Source organism: Bos indicus, chromosome 20 (assembly GCF_029378745.1).
Source record: "Bos indicus isolate NIAB-ARS_2022 breed Sahiwal x Tharparkar chromosome 20, NIAB-ARS_B.indTharparkar_mat_pri_1.0, whole genome shotgun sequence".
NCBI classification, from domain to species: domain Eukaryota; kingdom Metazoa; phylum Chordata; class Mammalia; order Artiodactyla; family Bovidae; genus Bos; species Bos indicus.
In genome coordinates this window covers 14,668,870-14,691,580 of record NC_091779.1, presented here as the reverse complement: position 1 = coordinate 14,691,580, position 22,711 = coordinate 14,668,870, and the positions used below count along the sequence as shown (strand labels likewise).

The following is a 22,711-nucleotide window of genomic DNA, read 5'->3' as shown; positions in this document are numbered from 1 at the left end:
GGAGGTGAGCCCGGCCGGAGGGGTCTTCGGGCCGGGCCGGGTGGGACGTCTTCAGCCAGGGCAGATCGGGGGGCTTCGTGAGCCCCCGGCCCTCAGCCGCCCGCGATGAGCGAGGCCAGTCGGGTGTGCTCCGGCTACTACAGCCTCAACCACAGCTTCGTGGAGCCCTTCCAGTGCCCCCGGCGCGGCGAGGGGGCCACCCTCCTCTACTGCTGCGGCTTCGCCGACCTCAAGTACTGCTGCAGCGAGCCGGGCAGCTACTTCCCCTACAAGCACAGCTACATGTGGAGCCTCAGGTGGGCAGGGCCGGGGGCTTGCGGCCAGGGGTCTGGGGAGGCTACCAGCCGTGCCACGCGGGGAGGAGGGAGCGCGCCCGCGTTCTCGCGACACGCTCGGATCCCTCCGCGGGGTGGGGGGATAGGAGCCCCCAAGGGCGGGTGAGGCCCCTGCCGAGAACCCGTTTGTGGCCACCGTCGTCCGGGTGAAGGTCGCGCTGTGGTTCTAGAGTTGTGATGCCCGGGGACCAGAGCGAGGCGCGCGCGGAAGCAGCGCAGGCGACTCGCCCTGGGCGCAACCGAGCGGACTGCTCTGCTCTCCTCTCTCCCTCACCCGGGGACCAGTCCCAAGTCCGCGGCTCTGCGGGGCACAGACTCACAGATAACTTGAGGAGGTTTTCATTCTCCTTTTGATTTGAGTTGGTGCATTTGAATGGAAAGGGGCTCTTTTGAGACTCATTTTTAAGGCGTTAACCAAGGATTTGAGTATTTTAAGCCTCTCTGTAGCTGAGAAGGAATTTGCTGTATCCTTTAAAAAAAAAAAAAAAGTGAGTGTGAGTATGTATTTGGGCGCGCACAAATACATATAATTTGCCCTTTCAGTTGATCTCATACTAACTCCGAACAGAACCGGAGATCCACAGAGAGGAAGAGTTTCAGTTGCTATGATTACACACCGAAGAACCTTTGCAGGACACCCCCTTTCTCAACATCTTAGCTCTTTGGCCATTGCTAGAAAACGACGGGACTTTCAAAGGTGGTGTCTTTTTGGCCTCTTTTCCCCATGATGGGAATTTTATAATAATTAAATATTAATTTATTCAATTGGTATTCACACAGATACTTTCATTATGAAGGGCTTTCCCTCCCCTCCACTCCAAAGGATTGAAAACTTAGACCTTCATTCTTACATTGTGCCCGGAGAAGGAACATGGTGCTGGGGTTACAGGAAAGAACTGCCACACCACCAGAAATTGTTTCTGACAGATTAGCTAATGTCTAGGAGAGGGAAAGAGGCTGACTCTGCTAAGGACGAGGAAGGGTACTTTTTCTCCCAGTGTCCTAGCATGGTCCAGAACTTGGCACGCATGCCAAGACCACAGCAAATGACTTTAAATGTTACTTCTTAGAGCAGTAAAGTCATTTAAAAAAATTGCATTGCAAGCTTCTAAAAAATCTCAAAAGGAATACCTACTTACCAAGTCCAACTACAAAGTAGGCTTGTCCCCTAATAGGCAAAATCTCAGAAAATAATGACAGCTTATCCTTACTACTTGGGGAAGAACTCTGTATTGCACTGGGATATTATCTTGCCTTTTGGAAAATGACATAGTAACCCAGCTCTGAGTCCTTGGAGGTGTTAATAAGGGTGTCAGCACCTCTGAGAAGAGACTGTCAACTCTTAAGTCAGACTCAATTGGAAAAGTGCCTGGGATTTTCAGATCCCTGAATAGTTCAAGAGTGAGAAGCAGCAGAGGATGGAAAACCTTGCAAAGGCTTATGAAGGCACAAAAGAATGACTAGCTTGCTGGGGTCTTCATTCAGCACTGACAATGCAGCTCTGTTGCTGGGAAATATAAAAATCATTTCGACTGATGGCATCAGTTGGGAATGTAATCCTGGGGTTCTTCTTTAGTTATTAAACTATGAGAACACAGTGGGGAGGTAAGCATTTAGAGCTTCAGTTCCCGCATATTCTTTGCTCTCTCCCCTAATTTAAAACAGTCCAACTGTGAAAAACTTCCCTAATGTCACTAGCATCTGAGAATCTGTAACTGCTGCAGAAAGGTTCGGGTGTGTACCTCCAGGTAAATGAAGTTGTCGAGTCGGAGAATTCATTCATGTGACAGCAGCTACAGAACTTTTCTCAGGGATTGAAAAGCAAGCTGCCCTGTGGTGCTAGGAAGGAAAGATAATTCTCCCTTTTCTCAGCCCCACTCTCATCCCTTCTCCTCTTATAAATAAATCCCTAAGCTCTAAGGGTTCCCTTTGGAAACCTTCAGGACCTAGGAAAATAACACGTGTTGCACAAGGCTACACTCGAGTTCAGTAAGCTATTTATTGAAATGAATATTTTAGGAGATTCCCAGAGCTGCATCTTTATCTGGAATTTTGCATGCATAAAGCAACATTTCTAGAAAGTGGAACTATGACACTGACACAGTTTGTTAGGATTATGAAGAATATCTTTTTATAACAGAAAGAAGTGCCATGTTGTTTTAATTTTTCCTTCAAATCATGTGACCTGGTTTTTAAAGTGTGTATTAATACATGTAAAGCCCATACTATGTCATTGAATTCAGTTAAGTTGATGATTTTACTTTTAATTGACTAAGTCACTTTTTCAGTTTGAAGATGTTTTTAATAACTGGGTTCTTGTTTCAGAAATCTTTCCAGATATCTGGCCTCCTAGCTGCCTTGTGAAGCAAATAATTAATTAAGTGGCTTATGTTCCCATATGTCTGTGTAGAGTCCTGACCCTTCCTGACACATAGAATTTACAAAAGTCAGCTTTGGTGCAAACAAGCATGAAAGAGTAGTTGCCAGAAGCAGGCACCAAGTGAGGGCAAATTCTAATTTAAATGTCTAACTATATACTGACTCTGCCTCTCATTGGTGACTCAGATGTTAAAGCGTCTGCCTGCAGTGTGGAAGACCCAGGTTCGATCACTGGGTCAGGAAGATCCCCTGGAGAAGGAAATGGCAACCCACTCCAGTACTCTTGCCTGGAAAATCCCATGGACAGAGGAGCCTGGTAGGTTACAGTACATGCGGTCGCAAAGAGCTAGACACAACTGAGTGACTTCACTTTCTATACTGACTCTAACCAGAAAATTACCTAGTCTACACTTGTGTACAGGGCTAAGGGAACTGGGCTGATTAGCAATAAACAAGCACAAAAATTTTTTGAAGTCTGACTTCATGTCTTTGACTCAGAAGGCAAAGAACCTCTAAATGGCAAAGAGACTTTATCTGCTAACATCAAGTGTAAGTGGGATGAATTTAGCCCTTCGTTTTCAATTCTGTTCTTCCTCTCAAAGCAGTGACATACCTAGTATCCCTGGTCAAATTCTCCCTTCCCTCCCTGTTGGAACAAGTCAAATTTTTTACCGCCCTAATCTCTGGGAAATAGCAGAAGCTGAAAGGCAGGCAGGCCAGGAAGATAATCAAGAAAAAGACCATTACTTTTCAATGACTATTCCAATGATTGTTACTTTTCAGTGATAACTTTTCAGTGACTACAAACAGATCAATCATCAGTCACTTATCATTTACTTCCATTTATGAAACATTAACTGCAAGCTAAATACTCTATTAAACATTTTTAAGTGTGCAGATTACTATGGGAAAGTCAACAGAAGTATCTGCTCTTGAGCAGTTAAAATCTAATTTTATATCTTTACACATCCCCACACACATAGGGCTCATGAAAGTACATATTAGTCTTTATATATTAGTCTTTAAAGACAACTTTCTTTTTTTGCCAAGCTTCTTTTCCCATTTGAAAATATTAAGTTCACCAGTTTGTGAAAACTGTGTTATTTCTCAAATGATTAGCCTTATTCATAACTGTATCAAGAGGAATGATTATAAACTGAATGCTGAGCAAATATCAGATGTGCAATGCATTTTTAGAGAAAAGTACAAAGATTTCTTCCTTAATGCTAGAAGCTATTGGTGTTATGTTCTTTTAGAAAGGAAAACTTCAGATTGAACATGAACTTTATATAAATTCCATAAATATTACTTTCCTTTAATTAAACCTTCTTCTCTCTTGTAATAGCTATGGTTTTGTATATTAATACATGATAACTCCCATACACATCTCCAAAATAAAAGTTCTACACTTTTGGCAAGCATTCGTTTCAGTATTTTTGCAGAAGTAGATCCCTGGTGGCTCAGATGGTAAAGAATCCACCTGCAGTGCAGGAAATCTCTGGGTCAGGAAGATCCCCTGGAGAAGGGAATGGCTCTCTGCTCCAGTATTCTTGCCTGGGAAATGCCATGGACAGAGGAGCCTGGAAGGCTACAGTCCATGGGGTCACAGTCAGACAAGACTGAGCTACTAAACATACTAAACACATACAGATTTTTTTCTATTCATCTTTTATTAGTGAACCTAATCTTTCCCCTAAAATACATTAATAATAGAGGTTTATTGGATTGAGATGTTCTTGAACCATCCCTAGAGAATTGTGTGACCTTTTACCTGTAATATGAATTCATGTGGTATTCTATAGTAATATTAACATACAAATGTATAGAGAAGTACAGTAAGAATTTGATGGTAGAAGAAGGTGAGCTGTAGATCTCAATAATATGCTGTTTATAGTAAAATATAATTTGGTTATGAATGACTGAAACAAGAACTAACAATATTTAAACCTTTAGTTTATGTGCAAACCAGTTTGCATGACAGTCACAATGTTTTTTTTTCTGTTTTCCTCAGCATTGGTGCCCTGATCGGATTGGGAATTGCTGCCCTTGTTTTACTTGCGTTTGTCATCAGCGTCTGTGTTCTTTGCTACTTATTTCTGTATACAAAGCCTCAAAGATTAGACACTGGCCTTAAACTTCAACACCTAGAGGCTGTTTCCACTCAAGAAGGTAATCAGTAGCCATTATTTGCAACCAATTACCTGTACTCTATTCAAAGTAATAACCTGTGCCTGGGTGGCAGATTATACACTTAAAAATGAACGCTTTTTGAAAATTCAGTTTATTATGTGTCTTTATAAAAATTTATGTTGAATTAGGTCTTAATCGGAGAAGGCAATGGCACCCCACTCCAGTACTCTTGCCTGGAAAATCCCATGGATGGAGGAGCCTGGAAGGCTTCAGTCCATGGGGTCGCTGAGGGTCGGACACGACTGAGTGACTTCCCTTTCACTTTTCACTTTCATGCATTGGAGAAGGAAATGGCAACCCACTCCAGTGTTCTTGCCTGGAGAATCCCAGGACGGCGGAGCCTGGTGGGCTGACATCTATGGGGTCGCACAGAGTCGGACACGACTGAAGCGACTGAGCTGCAGCAGCAGCAGCAGGTCTTAATGATTAAACACCTTTGAAAGATTGTGCTCAAGGAAAAAATAGTGGCAGGATGTAAATGTTCTCATGAAAAATAATACATTGATCTAATAAATCCACTTTAATTTATTTGGGTGTCCCTCAATTATTTAATTTTGTTTTTTGATGGAGCCAAAGAAGTCAAATAAGCAGGAACAAAATATCTGATAATTAATTATCAGTATTGCATTGCTCTAAACTGATTAGTCAGTGGTCAGTTAGGCATTAGCTGTGTGCCCACCGTATGCAGAATTCAGAGGCAGATAAAAGAAATTAAAAAATAAATAAAAGGCAGTCTTTGTTCTTGAATAGATCACAAACTAGTTAAGCCCTATGTGTATGTGTGTGTATATTTGTGTATGTAGTGCAACCATAAATTAGAAATGTTAAAACGTAAGGTTTTTGGAACTGAGTCTCGTTGTTATCTTAATTATAAAGTGCAGTACACGCTAATCATTATTATTATGAAACAATCAGAAAGAACTCATAAAATTTTTGTGAATACAAATTTCTATTAGTGTATTTTAAAAGTCAGTTCAGTCAGTTCAGTTGCTCAGTTGTGTCCGACTCTTTGTGACTCCATGCATTGCAGCATGCCAGGCCTCCCTGTCCATCACCAACTCCCGGAGCTTGCTTAAACTCATGTCCGTCGACTCAGTGATGCCATCCAACCATCTCATCCTCTGTCGACCCCTTCTTCTCCTGCCTTCAATCTTTCCCAGCATAAGGGTCTTTTCAAATGAGTCAAGTTCATCAGGTGGCCAAAGTGTTGGAGCTTCAGCTTCAGCATCAGTCCTTCCAGTGAACATTCAGGACTGATTTCCTTTAGGATGGATTGGTTGGATCTCCTTGCAGCCCAAGGGACTCTCAAGAGTCTTCTCCAACAATACGGAACTTTGGTGGCAAAGTAATGTCTCTGCTTTTTAATATGCTGTCCAGGTTGAGCATAGCTTTTCTTCCAAGGAGCAAGCATCTTCTAATCTAATGGCTGCAGTCACTATCTGCAGTGATTCTGGAGCCCAAAAAAATAGTCTGTCACTGTTTCCAGTTTTTCCCATCTATTTGCCATGAAGTGATGGGACTGGATGTCATGATCTTAGTTTTTTGAATGTTGAGTTTTAAGCTAGCTTTTTCACTGTCCTCTTTCACTTTCATCAAGAGGCTCTTTAGTTCTTCTCTTTCTGCCATAAAGGTGGTATCATCTGCGTATCTGAGGTTATTGATATTTCTCCTGGCAATCTTGATTCCAGCTTGCACTTCATCCAGGCCAGCATTTTGCATGATGTACTTTGCATATAAGTTAAATAGGGTGACACTATACAGCCTTGGTGTACTCCTTTCCCAATTTGGAACCAGTCTGTTGTTCCATGTCTGGTTCTAACTGTTGCTTCTTAACCCACATACAGATCTCTCAGGAGGCAGGTAAGGTGGTCTGGTATTCCCATCTCTGGTATTCCATGTTAAAAGTGGTGATCATGAATTTCATTTTGATATACATATTGAATATATTTAGCAAAAATTTAGACTGTATATATTATATACAGTCTAAATTTATATATATATCTAATATATATATATATTATATCTAATATATATATATCTAATATATATATATATTTAGAACAAGACACAGGTGCTTACTAACTTCTGTTTTAAAGAAAGTGAAAAGCTCTCTTCAAAATAATTTAGAAATTTCCTTCCCGTATATCCCACTTTAGCTGAATCCAGAAACTTATGTTTATGGAGTACATACTCTTTGACCTTCTCAAATACACCAGCACTGCATGACTGCATTAGCTCTAGTTTTCTTCTCTGTAGGGATGTCAAAGGGTGCCCTGTGTCACAAAGCAAGAAGCCAAGATCCATTTGGAGTTCTTTTTCTGAAGCACTGTTTAGAGATTACATGGCCAAATTGACAGGTTGTTAGCTGAATTTAGTCCAATGGCTTAGACTCCGTTTCTCTACAGGCAGCATGAAGCAGTGGACTAGTGATTATCAAATAATCAAATAGTAAAATCAATTTTTGTCTCAATTGCTTAGACAATTTATAGTCCTTACATTTTACTGTGTGTAAGAATCACCTAGGGAGGTTGTTAAAACCAGAGATTTCAGACTCTGCATTTCAAAACAAATTGCTCCTCTTCCTGCCCTGATCTTTCTCTCCTGCTGTCTATTCTCCAAAGAGAAACCAGAGGGAGCCTGAGTCAGGCTACATCACTACTCTGGTCAAAATCCTAATTGCTTCCCATCTTTTAATAGATGGGAATGGAGCCCTATATGTATGGACCCTAACTGTGAAGTACGGGGGTTTGCCCTTTCCACCTTTATTTCTTGCATCTTATGTCCAGCCACCTTGGCATCTTTGCTGTTCCTTGAAAATCCTGCCTCAGGGCCTTGGCGCATGCCATCTCTGTACTCTGGAATGCTTTTCCCTCACTTTCACTTTCTTTAAATCTTTACTAAGTCACCTTTCCCCATCACTAAATCTGCATCTTTAACTTCAGCATATCATGCCCCCTTCCTGCTTTATTTTTCTCCTAAGCACTTACCACTAATTTACTATACATTTTACCTATCCATTGTCCAGTTTTTCTCTATCCCACTAGAAAGTTCCAGGAAAGTAAGACTTTTTGTCTTGCTTGCTCATTATGTGTCCCTAATGCCTAGAATGGGCTTTCCAAGTGGCACAGTGGTAAAGAATCCACCGGCCAATGCAGAAGACACAGGAGATACCAGTTTGATCCCTGGGTCGGGAAGATCCCCTAGAGAAGGAAATGGCAATCCCCTCCAGTATTCATGCCCCCCAAAATTCCATGGACAGAGGAGCCTAGCAAGCTACAGCCCATGGGGTCACAAAGAATTGCACACGACTGAGTGACTGAGCACACAGCGCCTAGAACACTTAGCAAATGAACTAATGAAGTGGCACTGCACTTTGTGTTGTAGGCGATTAAAGCAGCGTGTTCACTGTCACCATTACAGTCATCAAACATTCACTGAGTGCCTCTTCTGTATGACGCATTGTGCTAAATAAAAACTATTGTTTTTTCCTGATCTATCTCAGGGACTACTCCAAAATTTTATTCAAGCTGGCTCTGAGAGCCCAGCGACAGAATTAGTTGGCTTGTTGATCCTCCTTGTAGTCTTACAGCTCTTCAGCTAAGGAGATCCATCAATGTACTTCTTACACAGTAAGTTGAGGCTACTTGCTTGCAATGAACTATCCCCACTCCACTCCTCTGAAAAACAGTTTATCATCTGAAAAACAGTTTATCAAGTCAGCAAATTAATTCAATACACTTTTCCTGAGTGATTACTCTTGGTAAGGCAAAATTTTATACTGCCTTCTGCTGCTTTTAAATTAGATGATTTTGGGCCCATTGGTTGATATTAACCAAATAAGACATAGTGGAGAGTCGAAAACAAAATAGGTAATTCAAATGTTACTGGAATAGGAAGGGAAAGCAGTTTATATTTGAAAGTAACTCTTCAAAGTTATAATTAAAAACCATTGCTGTACCTATTGTTAAATATGCATGCTTCATTCCAATGATTCTCCCACCCAGGGATAGATGCCGGTGTTCCAGCATAAGAAAACAAGACTTTATTCCGTTTAAGGAATGCCTTTAAAGGTTAGGAACATAATATTATGTTTGTGTAATAATCAAGCAAGTAAAACTACCTTGGAGAAAAATTGATTTCACCAGTTACCACTCCTTCCTTTTTTTAAAAAAAATTTTAGTTTTTTAAAAATAAATTTTGGCCAGGCAGCATGTGGGATCTTGGTTTCCCAACTGGAAGTATGGAGTCTTAACCACTAGACCACCAGGGAAGTTCCTACCACTCCTTTCAAAACCATCTGTTCTTAAGACTCAACCTCCTATTATGTTAATTTTTTTTTTAACATTTTAATTTTGTGTTGGGGTATAGCTGATCGGGCTTCCCTGGTAGCTCAGCTGGTAAAGATCTGCCTGCAATGCAGGAGACCCCAGTTTGATTCCTGGGTTGGGCAGATCCCCTGGAGAAGGGATAGGCTACCCACTCCCGTATTCTTGGGCTTCCCTGGTGGCGCAGCTGGTAAAGAACTCGCCCGCAGTGCGGGAGACCTGGGTTTGATCCCTGGGTTCGGAAGATCCCCTGGAGGAGGGCATGGCAACCCACTCCAGTATTCTTGCCTGGAGAATCTTCATGGACAGAGGAGCTTGGCGGTCTATGGAGTTGCAAAGAGTCAGACGGGACTAAGCACAGCACAACCAAGCTGACTGACTAACAGTGTTGTGACAGTTTCAGGTGAACAGCAAAGGGACTCAGCCACACATATACATGTATCCATTCTCCCCCAAACTTCCCTCACATCCAGGCTGTTACGTAACACTGAGCAGAGTTGATCCCAAACTCCCTGTCCTTTCCTCACATCCTTCCCCGCTCCCCACTGTTGGCAACCATAAGTTTCTTCTCTAAGTCTGGGATTCTTTCTCTTTTGTAAATTCATTTGTATCATTTCTTTTTAGATTCCACATATAATCTCCCATTATTTTAATTTTTAGAATTGAGATTGTGCATATACTAAAGCTGACTTAAGGCACTGCACTTTTTTTTTGTTTGTTTCTATAAATGGCTGTAGTGTTACAGAATAAACAGGCCCAAAATGGAGTACCTTGTGCTAACTGCTACTGCTAAGTCGCTTCAGTCTGTGCGACTCCATGGACTGCAGCCTACCAGGCTCCTCCGTCCATGGGACTTCCCACCAGCAAACCAAAACTCTATACCTAACTGCAGTTTCAGTCTCTCCCAGGAGAGAAATTTTAAACCTATTGGTCTGGAATTTCCTGATCAATACTAGTGAGGTAAACTGCAGGACAGGGTGACTTTACCAGAAAAAAATCTTTTGTTTATGATTTCCTTATCCTATCCCCCTTTTCCTATAAAATCCTTCATTGCCTGCATCATCTCAGAGCCCCCTTCTACTTGCTAGGTGGGATGCTCCCAATCCATGAATTGCTGGATAAAGCCAACTAGGTTTTCATATTCACTCAGCTGAATTTTGTTTTATAACAATAGTCCAAGTCTAAAATAGTCTAATCTTGGACTATTTTGCCAAGATTTTTCTTTAAGGTATCTTTATTCTCTTGGGGTTCATTATTTTTAATGTATACAATTTAAGGCTTTCTTTGAATTGATTCTGAAAATAGCAGGTCTCTGGTACTGACTACATGTAGAGTTTAATTTGGCTACCTCCAGGCTCACTTGGTACAGAAGTACTATTGTTAAGCAATTGATTGGGCTTTAAACTGTGTCCCATAATCATTTTCCTTCTTTCTAACTTTTGTGTTTTGAGTTACACCTGTATCAAATGCTAATGTTTAAAAGAATACCATGGTTTGTAAATTGTACTGTATAGGACAGAGTTCCGGGCAAAGGTTGACTGTGTGAAGGACATCTTTCTGAGTAGACACTCCTGGGATGAGGACTCATGGCATAAATTGTGGAAGAATTAATGGTTAACAGGAGAGTAATTAAAGGGATGATTGTGTTAGATTCTTGCTTCTCAAACTTTTCCATTGGAGAATTCTTAAAGGTAGATAACAAAGGAATGGTACCACCAAAATTCCAAGGTTTTCTTGGAAAGGCTTGCTTTATGAGCTTTAAATTATTTGAAGATGCCCATTACACTTTTTAAATATGGTTATTTTTGATTGCAAATATAATGACTTGTTTTATCTAACAATAATATCATATCCTTTCCACTTATGAGTAAAATTGATGCTCTTGGAAGATAAACTATATTCATCCTGTGGTTTTGAGTATCCATTGACACTCTAGGGTTGTGAAGTGTGATGGAGAATCGAGGAGAGGGTCCTTAGAAACAGAGTTTTCAATGAAAATGAGAAGAGCAGAGAGTAGAGCTGCTTGACACAAAATAATATTGTTGTATAGGAATAATAGACAACTCCAATTACCTATTATTTGATGGTCTCTTTTTCAAAAGCAGGCAATATAAATGGAAAAGGGTAAACAAATCAGCAGTAAGGTACAGGTTGTCTAGAAGAGAAACAGAAATTATATCTAGAAAACTGAGACAGCAAAACAATTTGACAATCACATATGCAATTATTTGTTCTGCCTGTGAGCAAAGTAGGATTTGAACCAGCTCAAAATGGTTTGCTATATTTCTTCTTAAAAGGTATCCTTACGTGCCCCCCCCGAAAACAAACAAAAAAACAAACAAACAAAAACCTTTCTCTTAATGCACTTTCTTATTAGGAAAATTAAAAAATACAGAAAAACTAGTAACTTCATCCATGAGCACACCACACAGAGGTAACAGATATTAACAGTGGCGAATATCCTTCACGGATTTTTTTTCTATGTATTTATAGATACATGTATGTATAACAAAATGGGGAAAAATGAATCCTATAACATGGGTTTTTTTCCAGTGAACAATATTGACATAAGTGTTTGCCAATAAACACCACTTTTAATGATTCCATTTTATTACTTTGATGGCTGCTGCTGCTAAGTTGCTTCAGTCGTGTCCAACTCTGCGACCCCATAGACAGCAGCCCACCAGGCTCAGCCGTCCCTGGGATTCTCCAGGCAAGAACACTGGAGTGTGTTGCCATTTCCTTCTCCAATGCATGAAAGTGAAAAGTGAAAGTGAAGTCACTCAGTCATGACCGACTGGTAGCGACCCCATGGAATGCAGCCCACCAGGCTCCTCCATCCATGGGATTTTCTAGGCAAGAGCACTGGAGTGGGGTGCCATTGCCTTCTCCGGTACTTTGATGGAGTGCTATGCATTTTTATTCTTTTACTTTGACATAGTTCACACTTCCAGAAAAGTTGCAAGAAAAGTATAGAAAAGGTAGTATACCTTTTCTCAGCTTTACTAATTCTTAATACTGTGCCTCATTTCCTTCAAAATTGACTTTCTTTTGATGTATATTTTCTGAACCATTTGAAAATAATTTGCAGATATCATGCTATTTAACAATAAATACTTCAGTATATGTTTCTTAGGAACAAGAAATTTTTTTAATGTAATCACAGTATATTTATCAAAGTCAGGAAATGTAACAGTTATACAGTAATATTATCTAATCTGTAGTTCATATTCAAATTTTGCCAATATCCTTAAGTAGCTATTTTTTTCTTATCTAGGATCTAGTTCAGAGTTACATCTTATAATTAGTTATCATATTTCCTTAATCATTTTTTCCTTTGTCTTTGAAACTTTTTGCCATTACCAAGTAATTTGTTGGGAGGTATGAGAACATCCTGTTCCTCCTTCAACTATTACCCATGGTTCTTGACTAAATGTTTTCATTCAAAATACAAGATAATTTCTGATTATTATGATAGCTATAATATAGTGATTTTCTAGCCTCATCATTTCTTCTGTGTTTATTAGTTGTTATTCTACTACAAGGAAGAGCTTTCCCTTTTCCACCTATTTATCTATTAATTTATTAATATCAGTATGGACTCAGATCTTTATTCTAAAATACTCTATTACTATCATTATTTATTCCGATTCATAAATTATCCCAGATTCAGCTTGTGGGAGCCCCTTTAAATTGGGTCGTATATCCTTTTGAAATATGTACATCATTTTTTGAGCATTTTTTTTTTCTTTGTCACAAAATGTTCTCAAGCCTCCTGTACTTTTCCTTTTTCCTGTGCCAGCCCTGAAGTCTGCTATTTCTCCAAGAAGTCTGGTTCATTTTATTTGGGAATGGTGTTTAGAAACTAAAGTCTGAGTATATCATACTTTATTATTGACTTGGAACTAGCTTCCATTTTTTTTTCTACTAATATTATACATATGCATTGAACACTGAAGTATTTTCCTAGCATAAATCCCTAGGAATGGAATTGCTGAACAAAGATTTGGTACAAATAAAAGGCTGTGGATACAAGTTGCTAGCTGTCCTCTAGAGAAGCACTGTTTCACAAGTATTTTTATTTCAAAAGATATATATCTTACTAATTTCACTGAGGGAAACCATGTAGTGTTTTTAAACTTATCTAATTAGGAGTGAAGGCAGAAATTTTAATGTTTATTTATCATTTTTTTATGGTATATTGTTGCTCATATTCTTATACACATTTTTCTAGGGGGTTGTTCATTTTTCTTTGCTTTATAGGAACTTCCCATACAGTAACTAATTTTTTTTTTACATATGTATTTTTTATAGTTGTTGCCTTTTTAATTTTATATGTGACAATTTTTCAACTGTATGTTTCTCCTTTTGTGATTTCTCCCTTTAGTTTCTTTTTTAAAAAGTTAATTAATGTATTTTTGGTTGCACTGGGTCTTCGTTGCTGCCGGTAGGCTTTCTCTAGTTGCAGCGAGCAGGGGCTACTCTTTGCCGCAGTGCTCAGACTTCTCACTGCGGCGCTTCTCCTGTTGTGGAGCACAGGCTCCAGGTTCGCAGGCTTCAATAGCTGCAGCACGCGGGCTCAGGAGTTGTGGCCCAGGGGCTTAGTTGCTCTGTGGCATGTCAGATCTTCTCGGACCAGGGACAGAACCCCTGTCTCCTGAATTGGCAGGCAGACTCTTATCCAATGCACCACCAGGGAAGTCGTTTCCCTTTAGTTTCATAGTCAGGAAGTTCTTGTGTGCTTAGTGGCTCAGTCGTGTCCGACTCTTGCGACCCTATGGACTGCAACCTGCCAGGCTCCTCTGTCCATGGGGATTCTCCATGTAAGACTACTGGAGTGGGTTGCCATTTCCTACTCCAGGAGGAAGTTCTTCCCTCACTCTAAGATATAAAGATATTCACCTATATTTTCTTCTAATACATTTCTTTAATAATCCTGGAATTAAATTTTTGTGTGAAGTGTGAAGTAAGGATTTGCCTTTATTTTTATTTTACAAATAATGTGCCAATTGCCCAAATATTCATTGCGAGATCTATCTTTTTCTCTTGTCAATTTAAAATGTCACCTTTGCCATAAACTAAATTATTATATATACTGGGATCTGTTCTTAGATATTCTGTTCTGTTAAACTTATCAGTCTGTTTATTCTTAAGCCAGTAATATACTTTAAAAATTATTGTAGCTATATGGGGAGATCCAACCAGTCCATTCTAAAGATCAGTCCTGGGTGTTCTTTGGAAGGAATGATGCTGAAGCTGAAACTCCAGTACTTTGGCCACCTCATGCGAAGCTTTGACTCATTGGAAAAGACTCTGATGCTGGGAGGGATTGGGGGCAGGAGAAGAAGGCAACGACAGAGGATGAGATGGCTGGATGGCATCACTGACTCGATGGACGTGAGTCTGGGTGAACTCCGGGAGTTGGTGATGGACAGGGAGGCCTGGAGTGCTGCGATTCATGGGGTCGCAAAGAGTGGGACACGACTGAGTGACTGAACTGAACTGACTGATGGTTTAATATCTGATTAGGCACGACTTTCTCTTCTTTCCCATTATGATTTTTCAAAATTTCCTGGCTTCTTCTGTAATGTTCAGTATTCTAAGTAAACCTCTGAATCACACCGTCAGGTCCGTAAAAATCAAGTGGTATTTTGATGGGTTGTACTAAATTTATAGGTAACTTTGCAAGCTATTTTTCTTAGTAGCCTTAATACTTCAACCAAATTCTGCTCAGAACACTTACTAATTATGATGCCAAATTATTTTTAAATACTATTCTTTGTTTCAAAGAGATTTTAAGAACTCACTGTGACCTCAGTAAAAGATGAGGTAATTTGAACTCAATGGCAGAAAAGGACAGTTGTGTCTCCTGAAGGGACCTTTCTACTGAAAATAATGAATCCGGAATTTCCTGCAACTCTTTTTGCTCCTAGAATGTAGAAAATCAAATTGCTCAGTAGAGTTACTGCTACTTTTAGCAATTGTGAGTCCTCCTCAGGGACCAGGGTTAGGCAGTGCTGGCTGATATTGGAACCAATTAGCAAAATAGAAGCCAATCTCTCATTTTGAAAATTCATTTAAAAGATTTAATATAAATCTTTTTATTATATCTAATAATAATTATATTTAATAATAATAAATCTAAATTCTTTTGTGAACTATGCCAGTCATCTATGGTTGAAAAAAATCCAACAATGCAGAAAAGAAAAAAAAGTCCAACTGTGGAAAAAATAGGGTAGAAAAAACATTTCTGGAGAGAACTGAATTCATTAACTGTTGTTGGAGCAAGTCTAAGATTTTTTTCACAATGAATTGTTAACTGTATTTTCATGAGATACATATGTGTCCTCCAGGGGAAGGCAGAGCATTGAAGAAGGGAGAGGTCAATAGACCACTAGGCAAATTTTGCTCACTTCCACCATTTTTCTCAGATCCAGTTCTCCGGTCTGTGCATTGTATTAAATTTGAAGGGAAAAATGTCCCCTCGTAAATAAAAAACACCTTTAGGGTGCAAATTTAAAATTGCTTGTTTCCACTAGAAGAAAATGCAAGATGAGTCGGGTGGGAGAGATTTCCCGTAAACAGTAAGGTGAGTCAGCTGATTTGTCACTGAGGCTGCTACAGGGCAGCAGATTGGTAATGCAGAAGCTGGGAGGTCAAAGACAGTGGCAGAAAAGCTTAATTACAGTCCGGCCGGATAGCCTGAAGATAAAGACCTGCAGTGGGGCCCAGCATTCTTTTGATATTTTCAAATGGCACGAAAAAGCAGAGTTCACAGAAAAGTTTCAGGATAAATGGACCTCTGAGGAATGGTTCTGAAAATGAATGTAAAATTGAACTATTGTAGAAAAAAAAAAAAAAATTGGCCTAGTTTGTGATGAGGATAAGTGGAAAGATTTTGATGAATTTTATTTAAATGGTGAATTTGATTTGCTTGATGAACTGAATTTAAATTTTGGCAAAGGCCAAAGCTTTAATTTAAATGATGGGCTGAGAGGCGTAGGATTAAAGGAAGGTTGAGATTTAGAGCTGTTGACCAGACTGAAGAAAAGAATAAAAATGGGACATGAGCAGCAGAAAGGACAACTAGTATCAACTCAGGAGAGCACAGGGATGTTGGATCTTTGTAGTCTGCACTCAGGTAAAGAAAAGAAGAAATTAAATAAGAAAAATCCTTTATGTGTTAACAAGTCCCTTGAGAGCCCAGTGGTATTACAGATTTCTTATTTAAAATTTAATCCATGTTGTGACCTTGTGACAGAAGAGGCAGCTGGTTTTATCTCTTTGTTGGTTAAGAAAGTAGTTTCTGTTTATTAAAGGAAAACTAGGAAAAATAAGATTTTTTCTCGTCTCTCTTTTAAAATCATTCCAAAGGGATGCAGTTAGCTGGACTCTGATATCACTACAAGCACAGCCCCACTTAACTGCAGTTGTTTTTTTCCATAATATGCCCAATTACTCTAACTTGCAAAGTAGCTTCAGTCATGTCCGACTCTGTGCGACCCCCAGACCCCCTGGAGTGGGTTGCCATTTCCTTCTCCAACTTACCAGAGGGATATACATTGAAAGCACCTTTGACTTTTAGAAGGTGCAGGTTTGACCCCTGGGTCAGGAAGATCCCCTGGAGGAAGAAATGGCAACCCACTCCAGTATTCTTGCCTGGGAAATCCCATGGACAGAGGAGGCTGGCAGGCTTCAGTCCATAGCATTGCAGAGTCAGACATGATTGAAGCGACATAGCACACACACACACAAGCTGCAGGAAGAGAGGGAACACCAGGGTGTTGACTTCCTAATCAAAGTTCTTGCTTCAAATGATGTCAGTATGGTGTTTATATCAAATCTTTTATTTTCTCATGTAGCAAATCAGTTTGGCTAGTGGAACTGCCTGCCCTTAAGGAGCCAGTCTAAGAAGTTATCTTTGTACCTGCATTGGTTAAAAGGATCCAGTAGCCAAGGACATAATGAACCAGGGCTGGGGAACAGGGGGTTTTTACAAGTCCTAGACAAAGGAAAATCTATAATGCTGGAATGTGTTTTGCAAGCCTTTAAATCTCAAGAGGGCAGTAGACAGGTTAGATAAATTCTTTCGGTTGTTTCCAGAAAAAAACATAATGGAAACAAGCTGACAGCTCCTGAGATGGCTTAAGAGAGAACCCCAGACTAAGGGATTCCTAGAGAGAAGCTCAAATTAAGGAATTAACTTTCTGAGTTTAATCCTCATAAAAAGCAAAAAACCCTTTTATGTGAAAGATGGTTGAAAAACCATCTTGAATGTCTCACTAGAATATTAGGAATTTGGAGAAGGCAGTGGCACCCCACTCCAGTACTCTTGCCTGGAAAATCCCATGGACGGAGGAGCCTGGTAGGCTGCAGTCCTTGGGGTTGATAAGAGTCGGACATGACTGAGCGACTTCTCTTTCACTTTTCACTTTCATGCATTGGAGAAGGATATGGCAACCCACTCCAGTGTTCTTGCCTGGAGAATCCCAGGGACGGAGGAGCCTGGTGGGCTGCCATCTATGGGGTCGCACAGAGTTGGACACGACTGAAGCGACTTAGCAGTAGCAGTAGCATCAACTGTGTAAAAAGCTTAGGAAACATGAAGGATTTGAATTAACCAACATTACAGTCTTCAGACTTTCAGGGCTTTCACTAAAAGGTTAAAATTTAGATGTTTAAAGAAATGCTGGAGAGGGAAGAGGAGTAAGAGGTACAATCTATTATGTATAAATAAGTGACAAGGACATATTGTATAGCATAGGGAATATAGCTAATATTTATAATAACTTTAAATGGAGTATAATCTGTAAAAATATTAAATCCCTATGTTGTATGCCTAAAACTAACATGATATAAATCAACCATACTTCAACAAAAAGAAAAGAGGGGCTTCTCTGGTGGTTCAATGGTAAAGAATCTGCCTGCCAATGCAGGAGACATGGGTTTGATCCCTGGTCCGGGAGGACGCAACATACCATGGAGCAACTAAGCCCATGTGTCACAGCTACTGAGCCTGTGCTCTAGAGCCTGGGAGCTGCAACCACTGAGTCCATGTGCTAAACTGCTGAAGCCCGCACTTAAGCCCATGCTCTGCAATAAGAGAGGCCCCTGCAATGAGAAGCCCACGTACCTCAGCTAGAGAGTAGCCCCCACTCTCCGCAACTAAAGAAAAGCCTGCTTAGCAACGAAGACCTAGCACAGCCAAAAATAATAAACAAATAAAGACAAGAAATGCTTATATCAGATACAAATTCTGCCCAGATAATATGGAACTAATTTATATTTTAAATCCTTGGTCTTTTTAAACTTTACCTGCTGTGATACTGTAGAATACAAATGATGCTAAACCAATAAAAATAAACCTACAAACATTTTATTTTTCAAATGTATATAAAGCAAATAGTTTCAAGGGTGTATATACATATGTGTGTGTGTGTGTGTATATATACACATATATATATAAACTTAGGTAATGGGATATACATACATACATTATATATATATATATATATATATATATCCCATTACTTAAGTTTTTAGCAGTTACATTTGAATCTCAAATATCCTTTATAGTCTACCTTGCAACTAATAGTCAAGAATCTATCAGGTCATCAAATTTTCATGCCAGCTTCCCCAGCTACATTTATCTAAAACAATTTTGCTTGTTGATTGGGCCAAGAGCTACTTGCCAGGCTAGAAAATGTTGTGATTACAACAATTATCTTTTTGTTTAAAAATCAAATTATATAGTCAAAACATTATGATTGGATGTTTAGATAGAACATTAATTTATTTAACACGAATGAGTTCAGAAGTAATGAAATAAAGTCCATCTATTGTAGGCCCCACATTTTAAACTTACGATACTTTTGAATGCTGCATGTTTCAGGCATATGGGTAAGATCTGGGAGCTGGAGTGAGACATTATCCTTCAAAACTTACCAATAACATTGCCCCTTAACAACCCACAGTGGAGGATGTCCTCACTGACTCCAGAGAGCAGTCTACGTATAAATTACTTATAAATAGGCAAAGCCAGGCATTATGAACTCACTTAAAGGTGAGGCTCAGACTTATCTAAAGAGGGAAAGTGAAAAAGTCATAGAAGACAGACTAGACGGCAGACAGTAGAGAAAAGCTACTTCTAATAGTGAAATCTCTTGACTAGTGAGTCTCCCTTCTCCTTTAGGTAGTTTTGGAGCAGACTTTCTAAAATTTAAAGAATAAGTAAGAGTTATTCAAGCAAAGAAGAGAGTTAGGGACACCGGGCAGCTGGAAGCATGCAAAGGCTTGGTGCAGAGAGCAAGCAAGCAAGCAAGCAAGCAGGGCAAGTCTGGGAGCCTTTCAGTCAGTATTTCTGTATGTCTGAAATGCCAAATACGAGGAAGGGGATGGGGCCAGCTGAGCCAGGAGAGGGAAGCAAGGCTGATCCTCCGTCTAAACAAGAAACTCAGATTTGATCCTAAAGGATTTTAAGTAGGGAGAAGCTGTTATGAGGAAATGCTACATGAGCAGGAACTATTATCGTATTGCTTGACAGTATCGCACCTTTTCTCACTTAAAGTTGTATTCAATATAACATTAACAGGACATTCAATATAATTAAAAATTTCTTAGAAATCACTTTTTTCAAATCAAATGACTGCATCATACTTCACTACTATTGTTAAGGTACTTACATTTTTTTGGTATTGAAAATAACCAGTGAGTATCTTTATATATAAATTTTAGAGCTTATCTCTCATGGATTCCTTAGGAACTTCACATTAAAATCACAAGGTATGAACACTCAAGACTTAAAAAATAAACGTACCAGTTTACATTCCCATTGGGCTGTCCCATTAGCCCAGCTTCCTAGGGCCCAACAGGACATCCCCCACTACAGGTTGATTTCATAGACCAACACTCAAAGGGGCAATATTATTTATGTCTTGAAAAATGATGTCTCACTACAGCTAGCAGATGTTGCCCACTGACCTGAAACATGCATGACATTATTCTCTGGGCTAATATTAAAAGCATCTTAAGTTTAAAATGTGGGGTCTTGAGTGGTACCATATATGGTTTTATTACTTTTCTTCTGAATTTTTGTGATGGAAATATAATTACTAATATAGTAAATATAGATTATTCTTAGCCAAGAAAGATTACTTTTAATCTGCTCCTAATTGAGACATGAAAAATGGTATTATAATGTTTTGAATTTACACGTCTTTCTGACTAGTGGAGATGCAGTATATCTTTTGTCCATCTCTTTACCAACTAAGAGGTGTTAATGTCTTACGTATGGATTTGTAAGTCCCTGTTACATTACACATGAATCATTTGTTCTAAACATTTCTTCCCAGTTGACTTTCAGCCTTGTCTTGTGCAATCTACAACTTTATAACTTTTTACTGTGTCACACTTTCAATCTTATTATTTCACTCAACAAACTGATTGAACACTAGCTACATGCAAGGCAATTTTCCTGCATCATCAATGAATAAAACAGAGATCTCTGGCATGTGGTGCTTATATTTCAGACAGAGGAGACAGATAATAAATGATAAAATAAAAAGGTAAATTATATAGTATATTAGAAGATCAATACTATGGGAAAAATAGTAGAGAGCAGAAGGAATTGGGGATAGGATGGAGGGAATGTAGGTTGTAATTTTAAATACAGTGTTTAGGTCCCATTGAAAAGGTGACTTTTGAGCAAGGATTTAAAATTAAGAGTTACCATACAGATAATCTGAGGGAAGAGCACGCCAGAGTGAATAGCCAGTGCAAAGGTCTCGTGGCTAGAACATTCATGAAAGTCTGATCAAAGAGGTGAGAGTGAGAGTGAATGAGAGGGCAAAGTAGAAAAAGATGAAGTCAGGGATATTAATGTGTGTGTGTATGAGAACATGAAGGCCATTATAAAGACTTGGGTGAGATGAAGGGTTCTGAGTGCTTTACATTCCAAATTACTCTGAGTGCTGTGCTCAAAATCAAACAGTGGTAGCTGTGAAGGTGGTCTGATTCTGGGTGTATTTTAAAAGTGTAGGCAACAGGATGTCAGATGAATTGGTGGTGGGGCTGAGAGAACAGGAGCAAGGCTGACTGAGGTTTTAGGCCTGAGCAACTAAACTCATGGAGTTGCCAGCAATTGAGAAGATGAAGACTGTAAGAAGCTTTTTTTTTTTTTTTCTTTCTGGGAATGCCCCAAATATCAGTTTTGGACTAAGTTGGAGATGTCTATTAGATACCCAAGTGGAGATGGCAACTAGGCAGTTGAATCTAGAGTTCAGGGGAGGTATGGAGTAGAGATATGTATCTGGGGATGATCAGCAGAGATAGTGTTTAAAACTGTGGGGCAATTGAGACTAATAAGGGAGTGAGACAGCGACAGGAACCAATCGCAGGCCCTCCTCCAGCCCAAGATGCCTGGAAGAGGAAAAGGAACCAACGAGAGATACCAGGAAGGAGCGATGGTGACACCGGAGTGAGTCGAGGAAAGGTGGCATCTAGGAAGCCAAGGAAAGGACATGCCACTCACGGGTCACATAAATGTGGCTTGTGAAGTGGACTGTGGGTTTTGCAACAGGGGGTTGGTGAACAGCACCATCTGTGACTTCTTGCACTGCTTTCACATATTTGTAAATTTAAAAAATATATTTAAATCTGTATATATTGGTGAAATACATTACATATTATTTTCACACTTAATTTTTCTAACATTGTCCACTGATTAAAATAACCCATTTCTTCACTATGAGCTTGTTAGTCTAACTTCTGATGAGCAAAGATCCATAGTCCTCCACCCGTGAGCATTCTGGGCTCATTTACACAAACTGAGTGAATGGGATTGTGGAACAAACACGCGCTTTTTAAATGTTACATCTAAATTGATTATAATGGCAAAGCCTTGAGATTGTTGTAAATTATGACTGACTTTAGCTTTGTTCACTTCATGCATAGGGACAGTCACACTTTTTCTAAGCAACTCAGAAATTGTTACCTTCTGATCAAAAGTGTAGTTTCCTTCATGGAAGTGTAGAGAAAGAAAGGTAAGCATGGAAACGAAATCCTTACTTTTGTTACTGAAAATTTCCCTTATTGGACCTTCAGGAGAAAATGCTCAAGAACAACTCTGCAATGATTCATCCACAGTGCTTAGAGGACATCTTATTTCCAATATTCTAAGAAGTTTATTTTTTAAGGACAAATTTTAAAGTAAAATTTGATGTCATAAGTTCAAATAATTATTTCATTTTGTTTTGTGTATTTATTTCCAGGCAACTCAAATAGAAAAAGCAAAGCCCCCCGTTCAAATGCAGCATCAAATTCAACAAATGAAACGTTCTATGAGGCTGATGACATAATTCAAGAAAAAACAATGGATACGACACAGATCAACACTGCTTATTGTTAAAAATCCTGTGTTATAAAAGCTCACTGGGGATATGAAGCAAAAAAATAAAGAGTGCACTTCAAATACAGTTTGTAATA

The 22,711-nt window shown here is 39.4% G+C and overlaps 1 protein-coding gene across 1 annotated transcript; it reads left to right on the top strand.

The window, feature by feature from the left end:
- The first annotated feature begins 105 nt into the window (after window positions 1–105).
- Window positions 106–22,701, top strand: SHISAL2B (shisa like 2B). The gene is made up of 3 exons (XM_019982937.2): window positions 106–296; window positions 4,726–4,883; window positions 22,498–22,701. The coding sequence occupies exons 1-3, from the start codon at window positions 106–108 to the stop codon at window positions 22,632–22,634; spliced, it is 486 nt and encodes a 161-aa protein (XP_019838496.1). The 3' UTR covers window positions 22,635–22,701.
- Window positions 22,702–22,711: the final 10 nt, after the last annotated feature.